The sequence below is a fragment of the Mercenaria mercenaria genome, chromosome 4, assembly GCF_021730395.1.
Source record: "Mercenaria mercenaria strain notata chromosome 4, MADL_Memer_1, whole genome shotgun sequence".
Classification (NCBI taxonomy): domain Eukaryota; kingdom Metazoa; phylum Mollusca; class Bivalvia; order Venerida; family Veneridae; genus Mercenaria; species Mercenaria mercenaria.
Genome location: NC_069364.1, coordinates 48,667,378 through 48,691,221, shown reverse-complemented (window position 1 = coordinate 48,691,221; position 23,844 = coordinate 48,667,378). Strand labels below are relative to the sequence as shown.

General features: G+C 35.6%; 1 protein-coding gene across 1 annotated transcript in view; it reads left to right on the top strand.

Annotated features, from left to right (window-relative positions):
• Window positions 1-23,844, top strand: part of LOC123551614 (zinc finger protein 236-like) — a 144,299-nt gene that overhangs the window by 26,002 nt on the left and 94,453 nt on the right. Inside the window, exons 15-17 of the mRNA XM_045340660.2 lie at window positions 20,824-20,996; window positions 21,491-21,619; window positions 22,662-22,828. Coding sequence (XP_045196595.2) covers window positions 20,824-20,996; window positions 21,491-21,619; window positions 22,662-22,828 — 469 coding nt within the window. The remainder of the gene's footprint in view (window positions 1-20,823; window positions 20,997-21,490; window positions 21,620-22,661; window positions 22,829-23,844) is intronic.

Genomic DNA, 23,844 nt, shown 5'->3' with positions numbered 1-23,844 from the left:
ATTTTATGTCTACTCTGTATCTCCTAAACCCCTCGAAGGATTTTCATCAAACTTGGATCAAATGATCACCTCATCAAGACAATGTGTAGAACTCATGAGTCAGCCATGTTAGCTCAAGGTCAAGGTCATAACGCTGGGTGAAAGGTTTGAGCCTTCCATTTTGTGTCCACTCTGTATCTCCTAATCCCCTTGAAGGATTCATATGAAACCTGGGTCAAATGATCACCTATCCTAGACAATGTGCAGAACTGATGAGTCAGCCATGTCAGCTCAAGGTCAAGGTCACAACTTAGGGTCAATTGTTTGTGCCTTCCATTTTGTGTCCTCTCTGTGTCTCCTAAACCCCTTGAAGGATTTACATTTAACTTGGGTCAAATGACCACCTCATCAAGAACTCATGAGTCAGCCATGTCAACTCAAGGTCAAGGTCATAACTCATGGTCAAAGGTTTGAACTCTGTATCTCCAAAACCCCTTGAAGGATTTTCATGAAACTTATGTCAAATGATCACCTCATCTGGACGATGTGCAGAATTCATGAATCAGCCATGTCAGTTCAAGGTCAAGGTCACAGCTCAAAGTCAAAGGTTTACCCTTTCACTATCCATACCAAGGGAGGGGGATTTAGCAGTTTTTCAGACTGCCTTGTTTCCTTAGTGTTTTGTTGTAAATGTTTCTTTGATGGCAGGTTTGTTTTTGCATAGATGTGTTTTTTTGAATGGCCCTTTAACCCTTACCCTGCTTAATTTCTAAAATGAACTTGGCCATCTTTCAAGTTGGACAGTATCATTAACTGTTAAAAGGGGTGCTTATCAAAAAGATACTGACTGAATGGCAAACAGTGCTGACCGTGATCAGCCGGCTGATCTTGGTCTGCACTGGTCGCAAAGACAGAATCACTTGCCGCCAGCAGGCTGAGGATTAATTGAAAAAAATTATTCTGACAAATTTTAGATAGATAAAATTATTTACCCGTTATTCTTAATTTCAAGTATTAATAACTCATGGTCAAAGGTTTGAGCTCTGTATCTCCTAAACCCCTTGAAGGATTTTCATGAAACTTGTGTCAAATGATCACCTCATCTGGACAATGTGCCGATTTCATGAATCAGCCATGTCAGTTCAAGGTCAAGGTCACAGCTCAAAGTCAAAGGTTTACCCTTTCACTGTCCATACCAGTGGAAGGGGATTTAGCTGTCTTTCAGACTGCCTTGTTTCCTTAGTGTTTTGTTGTAAATGTTTCTTTGATGGCAGGTTTGTTTTTGCATAGATGTGTTTTTTTTAAATGGCCCTTTAACCCTTACCCTGCTTAATTTCTAAAATGAACTTGGCCATCTTTCAAGTTGGACAGTATCATTAACTGTTAAAAGGGGTGCTTATCAAAAAGATACTGACTGAATGGCAAACAGTGCTGACCGTGATCAGCCGGCGTATCTTGGTCTGCACTGGTCGCAAAGACAGAATCACTTGCCGCCAGCAGGCTGAGGGTTGATTGAAGAAAATTATTCTGACAAATTTTAGATAGATAAAATAATTTACCCGTTATTCTTAATTTCAAGTATTAATTTTGACCCAATTTTTTTTTCAATAAATGTTTCATAGCATTCAACAATACCTTGAATATTTGGACTTATACAGCAGAATAAATCTTATATGTGCTGGAGATGTGTTCATATACATGTTTTGATACTGACTAGTATAATATGTTTTCTGATTTACTCAGGTATAGCAAGGTCAGAAATGTCACAAAACTTGTTAATTCTTATATCGTCCTTTTTCACCTTACCAACGTTAGTGGACACACCTTGGAAGATTTATGGAGTCGGTTGCAGATACAGATAGAATATTCATTGCATAGTTTTAGGAACAGGGCCGGAATAATAAAATTCAGCATTTTTTTAAGCTAAATGCATAATACACTTGTAATGTCAAATGCATTATACATTATGATGTCTAAATACATTGCAGAGATATAATATGGGTGGTTTTTTGAAAGAGAGAACTCCATTTTGGACCTTTATGTTTTCTATGAATTAATATCATTTTGTCTGAATTTTGAAATAACAGAATTGTATGGACCTGTCCAAGTGCATTTTTTACAACATGTCTGTATGATTTACCTCCCTTTGACCAGAAACATAGAAATACAAATGAAGGAAATAAATGTATATCAAGTTATTCTAAAACACAAAATGTTCATCGGTGTTAAGTTGTAGGTTAATGTAGTTCAAAATACTGTTAACAATATGAATCAGAAATTGTATATCTATAAGAATGAACTGATGGAAAACTCAGCAATGTCAAGGTCATCACCTAAAATTCTATGGCTTAAAGATTTTTCTTCATGTCTCGAATGAAAACGTTAGCTTTTAGCTCCAGCTGTCACCACTCCATAGCTCTTATAACTAGCTCTTGTCAGACCATGGCTTTTGGCACTTTCTTCCACCAAATCTTGGTGTTTTAGCTCCAGCCCCTCCCGGAGACCATTGCTTTTAGTTCAACCAGACCATGGCTTGTAGCTCTATCTTCCATCAGACCATGGCTTATAGCTTCAGCCTCATCAGACCATTGCTCTTAGCTTATTCTTCCATCAAACCATGGTCTTAACTCCAGTCCAAATAAACCATGCTTCCAACAGACCATGTCTCCTAGCACCAGGTCCCACTAAACTATAGCTCTTACTCCAGCTCCAACTCACTATGGGTCTTAGCTCCAGCTTTGGCCATACTATGACTCTCAGCCCGCCCACTTAGCTTAATAGGGAGAGCAAATTCTACAGATCATAGGGTCATGAGTTCAGTCTCTAGGCACCATGCATGTTCTCTATGACAGTTTAATAAGTGATATTGTGTCTGAAGTTGTTTCATCCTCAACGTCTGATTCATGTGGAGAAGTTGGCAGTTACTTGTGGAGAAGTTGGCAGTACTGGTACAGACTCCAAGAAAACTGGTTAGGTAACTGCCCACTGTTAACTGAAATACTGTTGAAAAACAGCACAAAACCCCACCCCACCCAAACAAGATCACCCCATGGCGGATGGTTTATTACATGAGGATGAATATGAAATAATTGGGCATGAGCCTTTGCTTTAGCAAAAGGTGTGTTATACCAAAATTGCATGAAATGTGGAGCTGAAACTAAAACCAGGTGTACTTGTAGTATATCTCAGTATGCGGACATCCATTTTCATCATTATTTTATAAACAACACCCCTGAAACTTCCGTGATGATCTGTCCACAAGCATTCACACATGACTGTTGTCAATTAGAATGACAAAACGCCTTTAATGTACTTTAACAGGAGTTTGAAATATGAAGTTTTGGCTGAAAACATATCAACTGTTTTGACTGTTCTACACTGACTGTTGACTGCACTCTGATAAACTTCAAACTTTTGACATTTTAAACTTCTATAAGCATCTTAGTCAGCAAAAAAAATGAGAAAAAAAACCGAGGCTGAAGAAAACAGATTTCCTTTGATAAATGAAAATATTCATTTATGATGCGAAAAAAACAGGCTATTAAAAAATTAATCTCGGTAAGCACCCATTTAAATTGACCTACATTTTACATTAAAGACAAATAAACTGCATACTTTGTAGATTATCTACCATTTATTCCTCGCCACTTTATGAGATAAACAACTGATGTTACTTTCATTTTAAGTGCTTGAAAATTAGAGAAAATATATTAAAATATAACTTGTTACACGAAAAACAAGTAGCATGTAGCCTGGTTACAGTCCTGTTTTATGTCGCTCGCCTGATTCTGGTAATATAAGGATTTAGACAAAGATGAATGCTTACTGGTGGGTCCAGGGTGGGCGTGGCGAAATTTTATTTCGTTGATACAGGATTTATAGGGACAGATAGACTGATTAATTATATATAAGTGTCATTAATTAAACTAATGGCTTGGAATCCAGAAAAAAATGTTTCATGTTGAAAGTGGCAACAAAAAAAATGTAATAAAAAAAAAACATACTGTCCAAATATCCCAACACGTTCAAAATATATGTTATTTATCTTTATAAAATAATCATTTTTAAATGCTTCAGATATTAACATTATAGTATAATCATTTTTAAATGCTTCAGATATTAACATTATGGGATATATATATATATATATAAAGCAGAAAATGTTTGTTATGAATGCAGATTTCTTAAGTGTTTGCGAAACCACCCTATGCATCAATGAATATGCAGAACTTTTTGATGTGGCAGAAGTGTTTTGAACTGTACGTGTTATAAAGTGTCGTGATTTATCATGCAGTGTGTTTATACAGAAATATATGCAGCAGCATCTTGTTATTAACATCTAATAATGTTAATTAATATTTCATAATGCTAATTAATATTTCATAATTATGAACACTTCAGTAATTCTTACCAGCTGCAATATTACAGATAACTTGCTTTAGGACGTCCTTCGTACGCAGAAAAATTCAGGCGGGGGCAGATAAAACCTTTGGTGTCAGTTATTTTTATATCAGCAAATAAATTTCTTTCAAGTTTCTTTTTTTTAGCTCACCTGAGCACAAAGTGCTCAGGGTGAGGTATTGTGATCGCTCACCGTCCGGCGTCCGTCCGTCCGTCCGTTGTACGTCCGTCCGTTGTACGTCCGTCCACACTTTCCTTTAAACAACATCTCCTCCTAAACCAACAGGCCAATTTTGATGAAACTTCACAGGGATGTTCCTTGGATGGCCCCCTTTCAAAATTGTTCAAAGAATTGAATTCCATGCAGAACACTGGTTGCCATGGCAACCGAAAGGAAAACTTTAAAAATCTTCTTCTCAAAAACCAGAAGCCCTAGAGCTTAGATATTTGGTGTGAAGCATTGCCTAGTGGACCTCTACCAAGTTTGTTCAAATCATGACCCGGGGTCAAAATTGACCCCGCCCCAGGGGTCACTTGATTTTACATAAGAAAATCTTAAAAAATCTTCTTCTCAAAAACCAGAAGCCTTAGAGCTTAGATATTTGACATGTAGCATTGCCTAGTGGACCTCTACTAAAATTGTTCAAATCATGACCCCGGGGTCAAAATTGACCCCGCCCCAGGGGTCACTTGATTTTACATAGGAAAATCTTCAAAAAATTTCTAAAAATAAACCAGAAGGCCTAGAGCTTAGATATTTCACATGTAGCATTGCCTAGTGGACCTCTACAAAATTTGTTCAAATCATGGCCCCCGGGTCAAAATTGACCCCGCCCCAGGGGTCACTTGATTTTACATAGGAAAATATTTAAAAAATCTTCTTCTCAAAAACCAGAAGCCCTAGAGCTTAGATATTTGACATGTAGCATTGCCTATTGGACCTCTACTAAAGTTGTTCAAATTATAACCCGGGGGTCAAAATTGACCCCGCCCTAGGGGTCACTTGACTTTACATAGGAAAATCTTCAAAAGTTTTCTAAAAATAAACCAGAAGGCCTAGAGCTTAGATATTTCACATGTACCATTACCTAGTGGACCTCTACAAAATTTGTTCATATCATGACCCCCTGGGTCAAAATTGACCCCGCCCCAGGGGTCACTTGATTTTACATAGGAAAATCTTCAAAAATTTTCTAAAAATAAACTAGAAGGCCTAGAGACTAGATATTTGACATGTAGCATTGCCTAGTGGACCTCTACAAAATTTGTTCAAACCTTGTCCCCCGGGGTCAAAATTGACTCCGCCCTAGGGGTCACTTGATTTTACACAGGAAAATCTTAAAAAAAAATTCTAAAAATAAACCAGAAGGCCTAGATCTTAGATATTTGACATGTAGCATTGCCTATTAGACTTTTACAAAGTTTATTCAAATCATGACCCCTGGGGTCAAATTGACCATGCCCCATGGGGTTACTTGATTGTACATAGAAAAATCTTCAAAATTTTCTAAAAATAAACCAGAAGAGCTTAGATATTTGACATGTAGCATTGCCTAGTGGACCTCTACAAAAAGTTTTCAAATCTTGTTTTTAAAGTTACTTAAAGAAAATTTCAACTATATTTTCTCATAATTCTTTTGATTGATTTCTATTATGATCTTTTGACCTTGAAGACTTGTCCTTAAGTGCAATGATAACAGGTGAGCGATATAGGGCCATCATGGCCCTCTTGTTTACTTTTGAAATTGAAACCCACCAATTTTTCTTTCTGAACATGTGTAAAGGATTCAGTTTAACATGAAACAGAATGGTGCATGTTAGTGTTTTTTGTTGATAATTAAATTGTCATTCTGCCATTTTGTTAGCATTTGAATTTCTAAAAATACTTTTTCCAAAAGTGCATTTCCGCCCAAATGGTATTTTGTCTAGTGCCAATTCTTTTTAGTTCATAATTATGTATGGAGTCTGACTAGATGTGAACTAGTCGTTCATTGTAAGAAAAAATGTTAAAATTGTGAAAAGGGTATTAAAAATATAGATTCATGTACTGAAGGCTTATCAGTAAGCAGATTATGTCCAGTCATATTTACAGTCTTTTAAATCCTCAATCATTTTTAACCTTGTGTGCCAGTAACAGCCTTTTAACATTGTGTGCCATGCTCTTGACCGTCAAAAAGTATTAAGAGATAGATGTATGTATATATATATATTTTAAAAAGGCAGTTACCAGACATAGCATTAGTGCAAATAAGTCGCTTAATTGTTAAACTCAAAGTTTAAAAAATACTTTGTGAGTTGTGAGAGAATTTAGTCTGTCTTTTTTTTTTCACTCGTATAAATGAAAATGTATTTTTGTATTCGTGGGAATTTTTCTCATTTCTGCGTCTATATATAAATTCTTTTTGATTTGTATTGCATGAAAAACTGTCTGAAAATGACATAGTTTCATAATAACCAATTACATAATTCTCAAAATGTCAGTCATTTACAGTAGCAACTTCAAAGAGAAAGGAAAAGTGTGGCGCTGTTATCTAATCATGTCAGTTTTTGTGAATGCTTGAAGCTTGAGAACCCTGGGAAATTGCAGAATACAGTTCCATTCATAAAAATCTTCATTCACAATCTATAGTCTGTTTCAGGTTATGACGCATAATGACTTATTATAGTCTGTTTCAGAAATGTTAATCAGCTTCTGCTGCAGGAACTTGTAAACTGTAAAATGATGTAAAACCATATGGTTTTGATAGAACTGATTGCCCGAGAAGCTGTTTAAATAAATTGAAAGTTAAGTTATTAAAATGTACCTAGATTACCCTCTTCAAGTTCTTTGTCTTGTAAAGAAAAAAGTTAAATGACCTAAAATTACGTGTTCAGTGCTCAGCATGGAAATGTTACAAGATCTGTCAGCTCATTGATTTTCAGGGATATTTCTTAAGTTTGATTGATTCATTCAGTCATTTGTCAAAGATAGTTTATTGTGTTGAAATATAATATCTAACTTGAGTTTTGAAATCAGTCTCAGAATGCTGTCCTCCCATTGGTCAGTTTTAAGTTTGAGCTCAGAATCAACCAATCAAATGCTTGGGATTTGAGACTGGTCCCCAGACCCAGTTTTTTAACTTTGGGCCTTGTAAAGATTGAAAAATTAGAAATTACCAAGCAAAAACATAGGATAGTTCCATATGGACTGAAAACTCATTTGTAAGTTTTGTAATTTTTCTCATAGAATAATGAAGTCTGTCTTTTCTCAAAATAGAAGGACATTTTAATTATTATTTTTTCTAGAACAATGTTTTTTCTTCCCATAGTGTTTTGACATTCTGTTTAGGTGGTTATTCCTCATGCCTCATGTTTCTATCTAAATCAAAATAAATAAATGCCTTAGCCAGATTGTCACATTAAAATTCATTGATTTTTTTTTATAGAATTACCAACTAACATCTATTTTTTCATTGTCTTTATCCACTGATATTGAAAAAAGAAACTCCCAAAAGGATGAAAAATGTGTGACATTAATTAAGTTTAACTTTTAACATGTTTTCTATACAGGAAGTTAGCTACATCTTTAATATGCTAAGATGTGGTAAATTCTACCAGAATGAATTGTTCCATATGAATTTTTTTCCATCGGTACTGTCTCAAGAAATGCTGTGTATATACTGAATAACAGAAATATTGGCCATACAGTTTTGATTGGTGTATTAAGGTTGTGTACATATAAAACATTTTGATACAGCTTTGAATTTAGTTTGTTTTTTTTGAGTGGGTAGATGAAATTCAGACACATAATTTTTAATGCTTATAACAGAGGTTAGATGATTACATAATTTTACTGGTATCTGTTAGAAAAAAATTAAGTTAATGACCGGTTGTTTGCGTTTTAAATACGGCTTTAAATGCTTGCATATGCTCTAGAACTGGTGTTGCGGATCGTTCGGAAATTTTATGTCTTTAACCTGTGATATTCCTGGCACCACGGATATATAAATTTGAACTTGAGCCAGGAATTAAGCATTTATAAAACAAAACAGTGTCGGTAATCCGGTGCATGGGAATGTACAGACTTCCATTCAGTAACGGTTTTCCGTGACATTTTAAGCGGCTGGAGAATGTTGCAGAACAGGCAGGTGGTCGGAAACCCAGTAATCCAAACAGCCAACTGCATGGATTAAAACATGCTCATTGAGAAAATTAACAGCGAAATGTGGCTGTATTTATACTAATAAAAGTTCTGCATGTTTTGTGGGTATCCCCAAAAAATTTATGGCAATATGAAGTAAGATATAGAATTTTCAGAAATATTGCGGCTGACCAAATTTCTAGATTTGTAACATAAAATGTGATGTAAATTATTGTGGAGACTGCATGAATTTTATAGGAAAATTGTACCTTAAATAAGAATTTTATACAGTAAATTTGTATTTTTTAGTATTTTTAGCCCTAAAAAATTCAATCCATGTTTTGAGAGCTGGCAAATGAAATGAAAAAAGATACACATGTGACTTTGTACGTATGACTTTATTGTTAATAAATAAGTCAGAATTTTGTTTGTCAATGACCAGTTGGGGCTATACATGTATCTCCCAGACAGAACTCTTAAAGGAGACATATGATCGGCAAAGTAATAAAATCTGTAAGGAGATTCCTTGGAAGCATAGAATGCAGCCAAGCACAGTAATAACATACTCAGTTTCATCGAGTTTGTTCATGAGAGGCAATGAAAATCCCAATACCTCTCATGCCCCCTAGCACTGGCTTAGACTTTCAGTGCTGGTTGCACATAGTATTACTATTGCTTAAAGGGAAAGGCATTGTTGTTTTAATGTTAATTTTGTCAGTTGGGATTTCTTAAATCATTTAAAGAAGTGAAAGATTTTTCAGAATCGGAGTAAAAATGAGAAAGTTATGAGCATTTAAATATTTGGTGAAATTGGTGGCCATTTTGTTTCCATGGCAACAAAAAACAAAATGGCGGATTTAATAAATTTGTAGATACTCATTTGAACTGCGTTTACTTAATAATGTAAAATAATTTCTCTACTTTTTCCAGCTATAAAGAAAGAAATTATCATGTTTTACATCTTACACTCAAGAAACATATGAAAATTAGTCTTTTAAAAGGTTATTTGTTAAAAAAATTATTCGGCAGTGTGTAAGTGACATCATAAACACACTAAAATGGCTGCCTCCATTATCAGCCATTTTCTTAAATTTCAAACTGCCATATCTTTTTCAATAGTTGTCTGATTTTAAAAATTCTTTCAGCATTATGAAAGGCTTGAGGATGGCTTTCATATAAAATTAACTTATTTTCAGGCTTTCCTTACCCTTTAAGCCAGAAATCTATTAAACCGGCATCCATATAGGGACATCACACCCCTGTCATTACAAAGTTTCTTGTTGCATCAATGAACGTTTCTGACTGCAGCATATATGAAATCTTGCTTGATGGTCTGCAGTATGAAACTTAAAATTGACATAAGATAAATATGACTGTAATATTATTTTGACAATACTTTTAATTCTAAGTTCATGATTTCTTGAGTCTCGGCCCAGTAATATACAGTTTAAGGTAACTGTTGAAAAAGCCAGAACCCCCGCTAGGAGAGGAAGGAATTAAAGGCTTGTTCATAAAATACATGTTTATATATTGTTGGCTTATTTCCTACCATATTCCCATCTGCTTTACCCTCCTATGCATAACGGACAATTACTGTCCAATTTGATACAGGATCTCTTGATACATCTGTCTATAATTTGATTGACAGATTTCATTCGGAAACCCTGATAAAAATGCCATTGAACTTTTATATATCCTGTTTTTATGTTTAGTTTTATCCATTTATTTTAATCCATAATTTCTCCTTTGGAATAGTTAGAATACCACCTTAGTGCCATTAGTCAGATTGAAGTTTTGGTCCAGAATCAACCAATCAGATTCAAGAGTTTTGAGACCCATTGGTATCCGTATGAACAGATATTACAGACAAGGTATGGTCATGTTTGCCAATGTCCAGCCTTGATTTGAACCTAGAACCTCAAGGAAGAGTTTGGAAAAGTATATCCTAAACACCACCACATAGTGAAGTCTTTTTATTCTCCCCATATGGGGAATGTTGCCACATGTCATTCGCCCGTCCATCCCACAATTCTTGTTCCAAATATTTCTCAGCAACCTCTGGCTGGAATTTAGTGAAACTTCATAGGAAGCTTCACTCTCAAGAGGTGATGTGCATATTATTTTTATGTTCCGGTTGGATGATTTTTCACTGGGTTTTTGCCCTTTGATTATTCAACATTAGTATACTATGGAACCATATCTTGTCCAGAGTATTCCTCAGCAACCACTGGCTGGAATTCAGGGAAACTTCATAGGAAGCTTCAGATGAGCATATTTTCTTCCTGTTCTGGTTGGATGATTTTTCACTGACTTATTGCCCTTTGATTATTCTACAAGTATTATATAAGTATACTGTAGCATAATTTCTTGTTAGGAGTGTGCCTCAGCAGCCAGTGGCCGCCTGGAATTTAATGAAACTTCATAGGAAGCTTCATTTACAAGCGGAGATTGGTATATCTTCATGTCCATATGAAATGTTTTTTTACAGAGTAATTGCCCTTCCATTATTCATTATTAGTAAACTATAATGCATTCCTTGTCTGAAGAATTTGTCTGCAACTTTTGGCTGGAATTCATTGAAAATTCATAGGAAGCTTCACTTTTACGAGGAGATTCATATTTTATCTTAATGTTCCCTTTTGTTGTTCAATATTAGTAAACTGTAGCGCCATCCTTGTCCACAGTATTTCTCAGCAACCTCTGGCTGATACTAAGTGATTCTTCATCGGAAGCTTCAATCTCGAGAGGAGACTAGCATGTCTTGTGCATACATTTTCTTATCAACCACTTGCTGGAGTTCTATGAGAAACTTCTTTGGAAGCTCCACTACTAAGACGAGGTATGTGCACAGTCGGTTTATTCTGCAATAATCTTATTTCGGGGAGCATCTATCATTTTTACCAATATTTTCTTGTTATAAACCTAAAGAAATAAACCCTTCATTAGCAGGGTTTTATTGGCAAAAGTTGTTGTTTTTTTCACACAGACAATATGCAAAGTTCCAGGATTAAAAATTCTAGCTGATTGATTGTTCTAGGTGAGTCTGTGTATGTAATCATTAGCAAATTGTCATCGAACAAGCAGCATCACAGGTTTGAGTCTTGATGATAAACTTGAATTACTAAAAAGCGACAATTGGCTTGACGGTTATAAAACTGAGTTTGTGACCAGTCTCAGAATGCAGTCTTGATTGGTCAGTTTCAAAATTTATCTCAGAAGCAACCAATCAGAAGCTCTGGATTTTAGACTGGTCTCCAAAATCTGTTTCATCAAGCATAGTTTGCATAGTTTGTGAAAATTTCCACTGCAATTTATGTAAAATAATTTCTTATACATATCATTAAGCATTAATGTCTGCAAATCCCATGCTCATAGGGTAATGGTTTTTAATTGGTCAGTTTCAAGATTAATCTCAGAAACAGCCAATCAGATGCTCTGGATTTTAGACCGGTCTTCAAAATCTGTTTCATCAAGCATAGTTAGCATAGTTTGTGAAAATTTCCACTGCAATTGATGTGAAATTTTTTTTTTATATACATATCATTAAGCAATAATGTCTGCAAAATTCATGCTCATTTAAAATATGTGGGAGGGTAATGATTTAGTCTTTGATTCACAAGACAGGGGCATGGCACACTTCAGCATGACAGTTAAAGAGCATTAACAGAATCCCTAAATCCCCGCCTACAATTTATAAGAACTTACAAATCCTCGGAGCATAGGTTTTTTTTCATTAAGACTGTGAGAAAAAACACTCTGTAGAATAGGGGACTCGTAGTTATTTTGCTCATGTAATAGCTCTCAGTGATAATGGCTTGTGCGGCAGAGAGCGGATCGCAGCACGACGTAGCGGGATTTTAGCATGTTTTAATATTCCAGAAAATTGAAGTTGCTGCGAGTAACATTGTGTAATGCTTTCAAACAGCTGGATTGAGTTAAACATGTCTCATGCTCTTTTTTGCAGGGGGTTTACTAACTTGAAGCAGAAGACGGGGACATGCTTATCTTGGCCATTTTGCATATGGAAAAGTCAAATCAATTTTTGAGCAATTACATTTGAAATTACATTTTCAAGAACAGGCTCCCTTTTCAGCTTCATATAATATTTGATTTGTGTATGTCGAGACATCAAAGTCCTTCACAGTTAAATTTAATTAAGTGTATAAACTGTTCCTCCCCCTCCCAGCCACACCAAGCAATCAGTAGACAAGACACAACCATTTTTATGACATTTATGTTAATTTGATATCTATAAATACCTAAAACATGTTGTAATACAAGTGAAAAGACCCTTAAAACCTGTTTTTCTAGTTACTGTCACTGACATTAAGGGTTCACATACTCCATGCTGTGAGAAAAAAAAAAATCTTTTTTCCAAGAAGGTCATGACCCCGTTTGACCTTGGAAAAATTCTGCTAAATGTATTATATCTGCTTGGAAAATCAACAGGTTTATAGTCGGTTATTTCACCATGAAAGTCTAAGTGAAATACTTGTCACTCCAAACTCCACATGAAGTGTTATAAGTTCTTGCTAGAAATATTTTGTAGAGACTATGCTATTCACAATGGCATGTATAAGCTTTTGATGTGTACTTTTATAAAACGATGTTATCACACTCTATTACAGATCTCAATGAAAGATATTATATGCTTGTTTATTACTGTGGGAATCATTAGAACATAACAGTTTATTGTTTTGCCTCATTATTTGATAACAGTCTGTGGTTTGGTAGCCAAAATTAGCAATTCGAAAAAAAATCTTTTTCATCTCTCTCTCTCTCTCTCTCTGTCTCAGTGTTTCAAGTTCTTCCGCAGAGTTTGATAATTTAGTACAGGAAAGTATATCCCTTAAGATTTGTAAGTCAGAGCTTATAAATGTCTCTAGCACATTGATGTTAAAAAACCCTACTAGCCACTTGCTGTAAGATAGGGAAGTATATCTTACTTAAGCATGCGTCACTTGTTACCATTTGATAAGTACAGAGATGTATCCGCAAATTTGAGAGGTAGAGCATACATCACTTACAGACTTGTTATTTGGTAAATACAGAGATGTATCCATGTATTTGGGAGGTAGAGCATGCATCATTTACAGACTTGTCATTTGGTAACTTTAAGTACAGAGATGTATCCGTATACTTGGGAGGTAGAGCATGCATTACTTACAGACTTGTCATTTGATAAGTACAGAGATGTATCCATATATTTTAGAGGTAGAGCCTGCATCACTTACAAACTTGTCATTAAATTCTGCTAAGTACAGAGATGTATCCCTATATTTGGGAGATAGAGCATGCATCACTTACAGATTTGTCATTTGTTAACTTTAAGTACAGAGATGTATCCGTATACTTGGGAGGTAGAGCATGCATTACTTACAGACTTGTCATTTGATAAGTACAGAGATGTATCTGTATACTTGAGAGGTAGAGTATCTGCATGCATCACTTTCAGCCTTGTCATTTGTTAGTACATAGATGTATCCGTATACTTGGGAGGTAGAGCATGCGCATGCATCACTTACAGACTTGTCATTTGGTAAGCACAGAGATGTATCCCTATATTTGGGAGGTAGAGCATGCATCACTTACAGACTTGTCATTTGGTATGTACAGAGATGTATCCCTATATTTGGGAGGTAGAGCATGCGTCACTTACAGACTTGTCATTTGGTATGTACAGAGATGTATCAATGTACTTGGGAGGTAGAGGATGTGTATGCATCACTTACAGACTTGTCATTAAAAAGTACAGAGATGTATCCGTTACTTGGGATGTAGAGCATGTATCACTTACAGACTTGTTGTTTGGCAAGTACAGAGATGTATCCGTATATTTAGGAGGTAGAGCATGCATCACTTACAGACTTGTCATTTGGTGAGTACAGGAATGTATCAGGAAACATGCTTTACCTTTAAGTCAATTATTGCAGGAAGGTATCTTGGTTTTCTTTAAAGTTATCATCATCACATTTCATGTCTGGTCAATAACTTTGTCATTCATGTATGAATTCCAAAAATACTTGACACCAATGATAAGCATGACATGATGATGTGCCGCATGCAAGTACCATAAGTTTACCCTCCTTACTTTTTGAGTTATCTCCCTTCATTGAATTTTAGTCCAATAAAAGTAATCTTCTTCTTTTTCTTCTTCATTCGCTACGACACTGTCAGACCAGAAGCCTCAATGAAGCTTGTGGTTTTCCGCAGATCCTCAATGCCTCCATACAGTTTCTGGTGGATTGAGGTATCTATCGGCCAAGTTGCAACTCGCTCCCAGTCATGCCTTTAACATCTCTGAATTATATGCTGTGTAGTCTGATCTTCCTCACCACATGGATAGGTTGATGATTGGTGCCATTCTGTATTTCTTGTACCTGTGAACATTGAGCTTGTTGTGCCTGTAGTGGAGCCTGACCAGCATCACTTGTTCAGACTGATCAAGGAGATGAAAAGCATCTTCCTCTATCCTTGACCTCGTTAGTGCCTTGATGGTGGTGACTTTCTCTTGTAGCTCTCAGGTGTTGTTGGTTGTTCTGACTGAGCTTTTATCTTAGCCATTTGGTCTGCCTCTTCATTGCCTGCAAGTCCATAATAGGATGGAATCCACTGAAGTACTACTTTGCAGATTATACTCAGGCTCTGCATTCTCCTGGCAGACTATCCTCCAGAAACATGGACTCATGTTTACAAATGGATCAGCTACATGCGCCATCAGAGATGGAGGAGCAGGAGTTTTCATTCAGTACCCATCTGGCAAGAGAGAAACTCTACATGCAGCCACAGGAAAACACTGCAGCAATTACATGGCAGAGACTGAAGCACTCGCAAAGGCCATCTCAATGGTTGAAGACTCGGCAGAAGAAAGCTCCTCAGTCGTCTTTCTCATGGAAGCTCTGATCAACAAAAAAGATGATATATTAAGCTGAGTTGACCTTGCTCTAGTTCTGTTTAGGGCATTAGTTTAGTTATGATGCATCTAACACTTGTGCAGGGACATCACAAAGATGAAAGGAAGTAAATAAATGAAAAGAAATAATTGCATAGCCTGTAGTGTTGATGCATTTCCTGTGTGTCATTTGTTGACAGAAGAGCATCACTTCGGATTAATAATATTTTGGATGACTTTGGACAATTGTGCATGGTTTTGTATGATTAATTTATAATTTAGAAAGTAGTTCATTGAATCACTTACTGAGCTTGGTTCTCAGAAGGGGATTTTTCAGTTGTGTAATTGAAAAACAGTAACTTTAAAATGAAGTGCTTTTATTAAGTCTTGCATTGTCTTAAACTTCCGATAAGCAAGGTAATAAATCATATCCCCTCTTAACCCTTAGCATTCGTGACCACTTAACGAAAAGAGCATAATGCGCAATTGAAAGTTTGCCTCTCTTTATTCATAAAGGACATGCTTTTTCCTTAAACACTTCTCCGATCAGTGTTCTAAGTGTATTACAATAATACATCCTGGTGATTATTATTTTCCGCCATTTGTAACCACACTTAGGACGTGTTACTTAGAGGGGAAAAAAGTTGCTAAATCGGCAGTTTTTATCACTTCCCGTTTTCTAAACACGAGTTGTGCAATTATTTCATCCTTGCTCTGCTGTTGGCATTTTTAGCTCATTTGATGTCGCACATTCACGGAATTTTTTTGCAAATCGGTTTAACGCTTAAATCAACGGATCCTGTGATTTTTTAAGTAGTTTACCTTCTTGTAACTAGCGTTTTAGCAGGCTTTGTTTATACAGCATGGCAGATCGTTTGTAAAATTTGAAAACAACTTCCTGCCTCTGGGGTGGTTATTTATGAATGGAAAGCCACTTTAAAGAATTATGCCTACTGTAATTTGCTTACAAAAAATAGAAGTCTATGTTTGACAAAGTCTTATCACTATGCCAGAAGTACTCAGTTTACATTAATTGCTTCTCTTTTTTTTTTTAATTATCTTGGAAAAAATGCAGTCTTGTTGACATGGTGCATGGAGGTTTGGATGTATAGTCTTTATCAATGAATTTTGTAATTAAGTTCAGTAAAAGGATGGAACAAAAGCCTTCAACAAAGATTTTTTAAATTTTTTATATCATTTTTGTTGATGTTGCTGTGAAGGCCGCTATAAAAAGTAGTTTGAGTTAAGCGTTTTCTTTTGTTGTTGTTGTTGTTTTCCCTTCAAAATCTAAGGTTCATACTCAATACTTGGGTGTATAGGAGAGTTTGTTCCTACCTTTATGAAATTATGTCCCTTTACTTTTCAAAACTAAGAATGCTCTCCGTAATGATTTGATAAAAGAAATTGTATTAAAATCTTCTGATTCTTTTGTAGAAGCTGGCAGTTACCTGTGGAGAACAGGTTATAGTACTGGTACAGAATCCAGGAACACTGGTTAAGTAACTGAAAAAGTGTTACGAAAATGGTGCTATACCGGACACAAACAAACAGACTAACATAGACTGGTACTAAACTTAGCTTTTAACCATTACCATGCTAAATTTCTAGAATGAACTTGTCCATCTTTGAATTTGGACAGTACCATTAACTGTTAAAACGGATGCTTACCAAAAAGATACTGACTGAATGGCAAACAGAGCAGACCATGATCAGCATGTAAAGGCTGGTCTTGGTCTGCACTGGTCGCAAAGGCAGAATCACTTGCCAGCAGCAGGCTAAAGGTTAAAAAATGGTACTTTGGGACACTCTGACAGAGGAAAGTGTAATGGTTGCCTCTTTGTAGCTACACCAGGCTTGACCTTCCTTCCGTATGTTTGTTTTCCTTATTATAATTAAATCAGGTTAAGCACCTGTGACTCAGTTTCCCTGTTTATTGAAATTAGTCTTTACTAATTTTATATAACAATATGTATTGTTACTGACACTTATAAGTTTTGATGACAAAGTCACGAAACCTTACTAACTCTTTGATTTGATAGAGAGATTAAGCATTCATACATGAACATGTACTTGAAGATTTTTTTATGATATTTTTTATAAGCAGCTTGAAGTGTCAAAATTCAGAACCTTGAAATTTCAACCAGATCTACAGTTACATGACTGTTGTTAAAATACTTGTGAAACCTTTTCTGTTCAGATCCATGTGTTTTGACATGAAGCAAGGTATAGGACACTTTCAATTTATCTTTATATGCCCGAAGGGATGCATTAAGTTATGACGCCGGTGTCTGTCCGTCCGTTGGCCATTTCATGTCCACTCTGTAAACCCCTTGAAGAATTTCGAAGAAACTTGACACAAATGTTCACTACATCGAGATGACATGAAGAGTGCATGTATCGGATGGCTTGCTTCAAGTTCAAGGTCACACTTAGGGTCCAAAGGTCATATGACTTTGTTTTACGCCAGTTCAGTAACTCTTGAATTGCTTGAAAGATTTAAAAGAAACTTGGCACAAATGTTCACCAAATCAAGACAACATGCAGAGCGCATGTTTCAGATGGCTCGCTTCAAGGTCTAGGTCACACTTAGAGGTCAAAGGTCATACCTTTGGGCATATATTGCTCTGCATTGCGGTGCTCTTGTTTTGAATGGCTTTCATTTTTAATATGATTTTATGAACTGTGGAATAGAGTGTTTATATATTAACTACTGTGTGTGCCAGTTGTGGTGATTTTTTTTTTCAAAAAAAGTTAAATATTGTTAACAATGTTAAGTAATACATCCTCTCTCTAGTTTGAAAATAATTAAGTCCATGTATAAAAGGATGACAGATTATGCCTCTTTATATTGATATATTGTATAGTGATTAGTATTTGTGGAGGATTTGTTTAATTGTTTCTATTGTTGTGTCAATCCACGATATTAAATCCCAACAAACAAACGAAATTCCAACATATTAACTCTAACCTTGCTAAATTTATATAATGAACTTGTCCATCTTTCAATTTTGTCAATACCATAAACTGTTAAAAGGGGTGCTTACCAAAAATATACTGACTGAATGGCGAACAGTGCGAATCTTTATCAGACTGCACAGATGTGTAGGCTGATCAAGATCTACACTAGTCGCAAAGGCAGAATCAATCATGTCTAGCATGATAAGGGTTAAATGTTCAAAAGTTTGAAATACCCGTTAAACAGCCATTTTGGCCATAAATATGAAATCTTTTGGCATTTCAATGAAAACGGTTACAAGGACAAATGAAACATTTACGCTGTGTTCCGTCTGCCACCCCCAACTTCTCATTTAATTGTTACAGTGGCAGCAGTAACGGTAGTTTCCTTCTTTAATTAGGATACAGTGGCTGACATCTCGAAGTATATAGCCTATATATTTAACTGTATAATGAAGACAAATTGTATTGTTGAGTGACTCAGATGCGACATGATGTCAAGCACATGTTGTGTCGTTGATCTGGAAACCAGCCGGAACCGCAAACACCGGAAACTTAAGATTGCAGATAAATTTGATATGCCTTCTTCAAATTCCAGAAATTTCCTCTCTTTTGCAGTTTTTTGCCCCCTGAAATTAAAGGCACGCTTTTCAGACATTTTCTAGGAGAAGGGCTGACAGCAACTGATATATATTAAGTTGAATATTTGTAGCTTAAAAAAATACAGTTGAAATGTAATTTTACTGTGTTGACCAACATTCCTACTTAACTCACATGTTCTGTGTTTTCAGGATCGGATGTTATATACATGTTCTTATTGCTGGTTTCCAATGCTTCCTAGTTACAATCTTTCTTACCACTTGACTCTATAACTTTGTATAACTCCTATAAAATGTCAGTCTGTAGTTTGTTCTTTTGATTTGTCTACTTTAAACACAGATTTCTGAGAAAGAAAAAAGCTGAGATTTATTTCTGTTGTCAAGTAATAAAACACACCACTCAATAAGCTATATTATGTTTTTCAAGACTTACCTCAGATACCCACTTAGTATATTTTCTTAGTTAAATACTTCATGTTTTTCAGGACTTGAAGCTTCAGATGCGTACTTACTTTAGTTATATACTTCATGTTTTTCAGGACTTGAGCTTCAGATGCGTACTTATTTTAGTTATATACTTCATGTTTTTCAGGACTTGAAGCTTCAAATGCTTACTTACTTTAGTTATATACTTCATGTTTTTCAGGACTTGAGCTTCAGATGCGTACTTATTTTAGTTATATACTTCATGTTTTTCAGGACTTGAAACTTCAAATGCTTACTTATTTTAGTTATATACTTCATGTTTTTCAAGACTTGAAGCTTCAGATGCGTACTTTCTTTAGTTATATACTTCATGTTTTTCAAGACTTGAAGCTTCAGATGCATACTTTCTTTAGTTATATACTTCATGTTTTTCAGGACTTGAAACTTCAAATGCATACTTACTTTAGTTATATACTTCATGTTTTTCAAGACTTGAAGCTTCAAATGCTTACTTACTTTAGTTATATACTTCATGTTTTTCAGGACTTGAAACTTCAAATGCATACTTTCTTTAGTTATATACTTCATGTTTTTCAAGACTTGAAGCTTCAGATGCTTACTTACTTTAGTTATATACTTCATGATTTTCAGGACTTGAAGCTTCAGAAGCGTACTTACTTTAGTTATATACTTCATGTTTTTCAGGACTTGAAGCTTCAGATGCGTACTTACTTTAGTTATATACTTCATGTTTTTCAGGACTTGAAGCTTCAGATGCGTACTTACTTTAGTTATATACTTCATGTTTTTCAGGACTTGAAGCTTCAAATGCATACTTACTTTAGTTATATACTTCATGTTTTTCAAGACTTGAAGCTTTGAAGCTTCAGATGCATACTTACTTTAGTTATATACTTAATGTTTTTCAGGACTTGAAGCTTCAGATGCCTACTTACTTTAGTTATATACTTCATGTTTTTCAGGACTTGAAGCTTCAAATGCATACTTACTTTAGTTATATACTTCATGTTTTTCAGGACTTGAAGCTTCAGATGCATACTTACTTTAGTTATATACTTCATGTTTTTCAGGACTTGAAGCTTCAGATGTGTACTTACTTTAGTTATATACTTCATGTTTTTCAGGACTTGAAACTTCAAATGCTTACTTACTTTAGTTATATACTTCATGTTTTTCAGGACTTGAAACTTCAAATGCTTACTTACTTTAGTTATATACTTCATGTTTTTCAGGACTTGAGCTTCAGATGCCTACTTACCGGTACTTCAGTTATATGCTTCATGTTTTTCAAGACTGAAAATCTCGGATGCCCACCTAGCTATAAACTTTATAATCTTTTTCCAGACTAAAAGCAACAGATACCTTTATTGTATTTTTCCATATCAGTGTTACAGAGGCATATTTGGTTATATCTTATTTATATATTTCAGGACTGAAAGCCTCAGATGCCCACCTAGAGAAAATGAAATGTTCGATGTGTGATTTTCAAGGTTACTATGAACAGCAATACCAAGATCATATTCTAACACATGAGGAAGTTATAAAATGTAAATGCTGCAAGTTTGCCTCTTTTGAAAAGGAAGTCCTTATTGAACACTTTAAGGTAAGTAAATATCTTAAAGATCAGACTTATCTCATTTTTCACTGGTTAAATTTCAAACATGTTGTTCTGTGATTAGTGCCAACATGATTCTATCCGCCTTAGTAGGTTTGAATCCAGCTCAGGGGGTTAGGCAGAAAAGTCATCAAGCTGGCTGGCATATGGTTTATGCTTCTACCAAGATGCCTGCTTATGGCCAGAAATAACATCTGGGGATGCACCTTATATCTATTTCAACCATCCACCTGGAAAGTCTGTATATGACCTGAACAAGACAGGTGTGGTTTTAAAGTCCACCAAAAACAAACAAAATAAAGTCTATTCCTTTATACTCTTAAGAATTCAGTACTATAAATTACTTAGAAAAAGGTTGCAAAGACCTGTATGACATACCACAGCATGAAATTGAATGAAAATGTGAAGGTTTTATATAGAAATTTGATTTTTCTTGACCAAGTATAAAACTGTATTCTAGAGATTAAATTATACAATTACAGAAGAATCACCCACGATGCATCTGTAGTTACTGTGATCACATGGCGGAACATGCATACATTATCAAACGTCATACTATGAGACACACGCAGGTTGGCTGCAAGTGTGATGTATGTGGTAAAGTTTATAAGGTAAGTTTCGGTATTTGTTATATTAAATTTTTGGGAGCCGTTTCAGCCGAGTAGTTAAAGTCATTGATTTTGAATCACTTGCCCCTCAGTACTATGCGTTCGAAGTCTCTTCTTCATTTGATGGAGCCATCCAACTGGTTTATGAAAGGTCTGTGGTTCTACCATAGTGCTCACTGATGCCTGAATTAATACATAGAGGGGTTCTTGAACATGAAAAGCTGGAAAGTTGCCTTATGACCAGGCGTTGTGTAAATGTGACATTAAGCACAATAAACAAATAGACTACCAGTATATTAAATTTTGAATGTTTGTTTGAACTGGGTTTAGCATCATTTTTCGAAAGTATTTCAGTTATGTTATGGCACTCATTAAAATAAGAAGTGTTCCTGATTTCTCTAACAGTACAAACATGTTCTGTGCAAGTAATAGATAACTTCCTTACAAGAATCAGACATTGAGGACAAATGACTTCAGGCACATCGTCGTTCGTCAGATTATCATGATGAAGAACAGTCGCCTCATTCTGGAATCAAATCTGCAACCTCATGATTCATAGTGATGTATAATTTCAGAAGCACTTGTCTGTCTCAGACTTCATTTTTCTTGTCTCATCAGAATATCGAGAAATGCGTTACACATTTGTTCTTGACTATCCATGTGCATCTGGAATAACTACCGTGTCTTCTCATTCATTTTCAGACAGATTTGAATCCAAGATATAAATCTTGAGATTGAAGGCAAGTCTCAAAACCCGACTTTTCTCCGTTCTTAGTTTCATAAGCGTGGAGCTAAGTTCATTGTTTCAGAGATGATTACCAAAGAAGAATAGATGAGATGTGTGTAAATAAAGGAATTTTGAAGGAACTTCCAAGCAAACAGATCTAGCTGTTTTTCAGTCACCTTTAGTCAACTTGAAAAAACCTTTGTTTTTCTGCCACAGTCTTGTCTGTTGTTTCAAATGAAAAGAAAAATGGTCATTTACTTTCCTTTTCTTTGTAAAGAATATGCATGAAATTGTTGCATATCTCTCCTTCTCTTTCAGGACCAGTATGTGTTGAAAATGCATGTTAAAATGGTTCACATGCCAGCAGAGGTTCTGTTTGAATGCAATGTATGCAGTAAAAAGTTTACAAGAAAGGCTCATCTTAAACGTCATCTCAGAATACACGACCCTGAGAAACCTTTCAAATGCCCCCAGTGTCAGTACAGGTAAGGCAGATTATATTTGAGCCAAGCCATGGGAAAACCAACATATTGGGTTTGCGACCAGCATAGATCCAGACCAGCCTGCGCATCCGCGCAGTCTGGTCAGGATCCATGCTGTTCGCTAACGGTTTCTATAATTGCAATAGGCTTTTAAAGCGAACAGCATGGATCCTGACCAGACGGCGCGGATGCGCAGGCTGGTCTGGATCCATGCTGGTCGCAAACCCACTATGTTGGTTTTCTTATGGCACGGCTCATTTATTGATTTGAAAAAAGTGTTCTCACAACTTTTGTTAGCTGTGCTGGGTGATTGGATTCTATAGCATGATGTACTTGCATTCAGTTCTGCTCTTACCGGGATTTGAACTTGTCATGTTGATGCTATACCTGAACACCACTGTTCAGTTTTTAATGGAAGTACAGGAAAAGTTGAAAAGAGCCTATAAAAATGTGAAAGACTGAAATATTCCTTGTCATGATAATTTGACATTACATCAAATTGGGTTACTTCATATGTATTTCTTGTGGAGAAGTTGTCAATTACTTAACCCTCACCTTGCTAAATTTCTATAATGAACAGGTCCATCTGTCAATTTGGACAGAACCATTAAGGGGTGCTTACCAAAAAGAAACTAACTGAAGAGCGAACAGTGTAGATCATGATCAGACTGCACGGATATGCAGGCTGATCTTGGTCTGCACTGGTCGCAAAAGTAGAATCAGTCATGTCCAGCATGATAAGGGTTAAAAACAAAATTGGTAAATATAGATTATTAAAGATTGTTGATACATTTAAGATGATGTGTATGGAAATGTCTTTCATGATCAAGTGGACAGGATTGCCAACTTCAAATAACTGGCTTTTATAGTTGGGAAACTCAAAGTGTTGAATTATTTCATTTGAGGAAACTATCTATTAGGCTTGTTGAATGATGGTGGTTCTATAAAGATGCCTACCCCTACCTGAAATAATGCTTGGAGTAACACCTTTGGGGTTGTCATCCACCTGTATAATTAGA